Source organism: Cucurbita moschata, unplaced genomic scaffold (assembly GCF_002738365.1).
Source record: "Cucurbita moschata cultivar Rifu unplaced genomic scaffold, Cmos_1.0 Cmo_Scf00045, whole genome shotgun sequence".
NCBI lineage: Eukaryota > Viridiplantae > Streptophyta > Magnoliopsida > Cucurbitales > Cucurbitaceae > Cucurbita > Cucurbita moschata.
Window position 1 is genome coordinate 1,335,600 of NW_019268561.1, and position 3,844 is coordinate 1,339,443.

Sequence of the window (3,844 nt, forward strand, 5' to 3'; positions counted from 1 at the left end):
ACTATGGGGTTCCGCTGACCTCCGGACGTCGCTACAGATTAGCTTGACCAGAGGGTCCAGGGGGTGTGCGAGCGCCCTGGGGACTCACACTCGCACGTGTGAGTCGTGTGTAGGGAAGTACTACACATCCAATTTTTCCGAGACTGGAGGCCACCCCTAAGATGATTAGAGATAGGTCCCTATTCATGATTGCATGTGTTTGCATTAGCATGGCCCCTATAGTGGGGTCACTTACTGAGTATTTCTTCGAAATACTCAGGCCGTGTGCCATATTGTTTTTTCCAGGTAAAGGCAAGGCGCCCATGTACGGTTGACGGTGGCATCGTGATCAGAGACTGTGACGCGTGCATAGGATAGGTGCATATTTAATTCCTAGTCTTAGTTAGAATAGGGCGTTTGCAATTCATTCATTTATATTAATTAATTTGTAGTCGTTTTATTTTATTTTCTTCTCTTTTTGGAACTCTAGCTCAATATTTGAAACACGTAAGTCCGGCAGTGTTTTCCAAAGTTTTAATGTATTCTGAAGTTTTAAATTTTTCCGCTATTAATAATGAGCATGCTTAGATTTTGGTCTACATTAGAGATGAGCATGAGACGTTAGTGGCGACTCTGGATATATGGAAATTTAGGGTCGTTACAATATGGATGAGTATGTTATGCAAGATGTAAGAAATTACTAAAATGTCCCTATGATGGATTTGTGATAAATGTTGTTTTATATGTTTTTCGCTGTGTTAGAAAGGAAGATGGACTATTGTGATTAGTGCTCCACGTGATTGATGAATGTTATCTTCTATGGATTTTATTTGTTTGTATGTTTGCATGATACAATATGTTTAGCATCTATTTTTTGATTGTGTGTTTCACTACCAAGTACATTTATCTTCATAGAGCTAGAATTAGGGTGCAAGAGTTAGGTTTGTTGGATGATGAAAGTCCCACATGCACTAATTTAGGGAATGATCATGGGTTTATAAACAAAGAATACTCTCTCTGGAGTGAAAACCATGAGAACTTAAGCTCAAAGTGGACAATATCATACCATTGTGAAGAGAGTCGTGTTTGTCTAACATTGTATCAGAGTCATGCCCTAAACTTAGTTGTGCCAATAGATTGGTAAATCCTCACACGTCGAACAAAGGACTCCAAACTTAGTTGTGCCAATAGATTGGAGTCATGTCCTAAACTTAGTTGTTCCAATAGATTGGGTTTATAAACAAGGACACCAAAGGAGTCCAGAAGAAAAGGAGTCGGACACGATCGTGAGCAACGATCAGAGGTTCTCCAATTGTAAAGCTGAACCCACAACCCTATCGCGAGCGACGATCAAAGGTTCTCCAATTGTAAAGCTGAGCCCACAACCCTATCGCGAGCGACGATCAAAGGTTCTCCAATTGTAAAGCTGAGCCCACAACCCTATCGCGAGCGACGATCAGAGGTTCTCCAATTGTAAAGTTGAGCCCACAACCCTATCGCACGCGACGATTAGAGGTTCTCCAATTGTAAAGCTGAGCCCACAACCCTAACCGCTCACATATCCCTCTCTTTCTCTCTATGCACGCAACCCCCAATGACCCAAATTGCTACATAACCAAAATTTTCATCTATTATTATTATTATTTGAAATTTCGAAGTTACAATTATAATTTATGCCCATCAAACTAAACTTCCATTTCCACGAGGTATCTAAATAGGACAAGAAACATGGTGGTCGTGGAAGTCATCATCTCTATAAAGAAATAATAAGCTCTCCTTCATGAACACCCTATCCATTTTTTTATCCATTTCCGCATAGTTTTTCAATGATCCAGATTCCGCTCTTAAAATAATTAATCTTTTTTATCCAATTCTGCAGAATTTTTCAACAATCGAATATATAATAAATACCCTTTTCTAGATATCCACATTCCTCAAAATCAGCCATGATGTATTCTGAAGAAGCTCCTTGCCATGTCTTCCTTGTATGCTATCCCAGCCAAGGACACATCAACCCCACTCTCAGACTTGCCAAGAAACTCGCCGCCGAGGGCCTTCTCGTCACCATTTCCACCGCAGTGCATTTCGGCAAAACACTGCAGAAAGCTGGAAGTATCGGCGCCGGCGACTGTCCCACTCCGGTCGGCAATGGGTTCATTAGATTTGAATTCTTCGAAGATGGCCTCCAAGAGATCAATCCCAAGGATATGAACTTGACCCGCTATAACAACCAGCTCGAGCTCTCCGGCCGGCCGTCGCTCACCGGCCTGATCAAGAACCAAACAGCCGAAAACCGCCCTGTTTCTTGCCTGATTCTGAACCCCTTTTTTCCATGGACATGCGAAGTTGCTAAGGAGCTCGAAATCCCCTGTGCCGTTCTTTGGGTTCAATCATGCGCTGTGTTCTCAATTTACTATCACTGTTTCCACAAATCCGTCCCGTTCCCTTCTGAATTGGAACCCAAAATCGACGTTCATCTCCCAATTTTGCCACTTTTGAAGAACGATGAAATCCCAAGCTTCTTGCATCCAAATAACATCTATGGCGTTTTGGGGAAAGTTCTGTTATCCCAATTCAGTAAATTATCAATACCCTTTTGTATTTTGATGGATACTTTCGATGAACTCGAGAAAGATATCATCAATTACATGTCTAATATCATTCCTTTGAAACCCATTGGCCCATTGTTCTTAAACCCACAAAATGTGGAAACAGAGGTCTCTGTCGACTGCTTAAAAGCAGAGGATTGTATGGAATGGCTGAATTCAAAGCCCCCACAATCCGTTGTGTACGTTTCATTTGGAAGCATCGTTTATTTGAAACAAGAGCAAATAGACGAGCTCGCTTACGGGCTGTGCAATTCAGGGTTCTCATTCTTATGGGTTATGAAGCCGCCCAATGAAGCTTTGGGGTTAAAGGGCCATATTTTGCCAGAAGGGGTAATGGAGAAAGCAGGGGAGAGGGGAAAAGTGGTGCAATGGAGTTCCCAAGAGAGGGTTTTGTCGCATGAATCTGTTGGGTGCTTTATGACGCATTGTGGGTGGAATTCGTCGGTGGAAGCCATCGGTACCGGCGTGCCGGTGGTGGCGTTTCCGCAGTGGGGGGATCAGGTGACCAATGCTAAGTTTTTGGTGGAGGATTTTGGAGTTGGGGTGAGGCTGTCGCGTGGTGCAGAGGCAAATGAGTTGATTTCCAGGGATGAGATTGTGAGATGCATATCGGAGGTGATGACCCGCGATAACAGCGGCGGAGAATTCAGGCGGAATGCTTTGAAATTGAAGCAGGCAGCGGCGGCGGCCGTGGTGGACGGCGGAGCCTCCCACCAGAACATCCAAGAGTTTGTTGATGAGATTAAGAAGAGATGTGTGAGAGGCAACTTTTAGTGAAAAGAGTTCGGTCAGAACTTGATGGAATTTGGCATTAAATACAATAAATATTAATACTATTTTAAGAAAAATTAAGATAAACAGAAAATATGGTTCTATTATATATAAATAGTTTTTTTTTTTAAAATAAAAATAGAAAAACAACTACAATATACCTATATTAATGTGAAAATTTTCATACAAAACATTATTAAAAAAAATAAACTTGAATCTATACTTATCTCTGAAGATCCACAGCTCGTTCACGCCATTGTCCCCCGTCATGTTGTATTCACTATATTTGAAAAAGGCAAAAATAATTCAAATGAGTATAAAAGTTCATTCATCTAGATTGAATTCTTGATTAGTCCAACATGTTAGTTCTGTATGTCTATCCCAGATCTAATTCAAGTTTTTATCGTTAGTAACTTCTAAATCCATCTTTTATGATAGGTATTTTATTAGGGTTTTTTTTTTTTTTTTTTTTTTATTCATTTATT

The 3,844-nt window shown here is 41.0% G+C and overlaps 1 protein-coding gene across 1 annotated transcript; it reads left to right on the plus strand.

Annotated features, from left to right (window-relative positions):
• Positions 1-1,902: 1,902 nt before the first annotated feature.
• LOC111434621 (putative UDP-glucose glucosyltransferase) lies at positions 1,903-3,426 on the plus strand. The gene has a single exon (XM_023072084.1). The coding sequence runs from the start codon at positions 1,926-1,928 to the stop codon at positions 3,360-3,362; it is 1,437 nt and encodes a 478-aa protein (XP_022927852.1). The 5' UTR covers positions 1,903-1,925; the 3' UTR covers positions 3,363-3,426.
• The last annotated feature ends 418 nt before the right edge of the window (positions 3,427-3,844 follow it).

Coding starts and splice junctions, on each gene's coding strand:
- LOC111434621 (XM_023072084.1), top strand. CDS start 1,926: ATGATGTATTCTGAAGAAGCTCCTTGCCATGTCTTCCTTGTATGCTAT.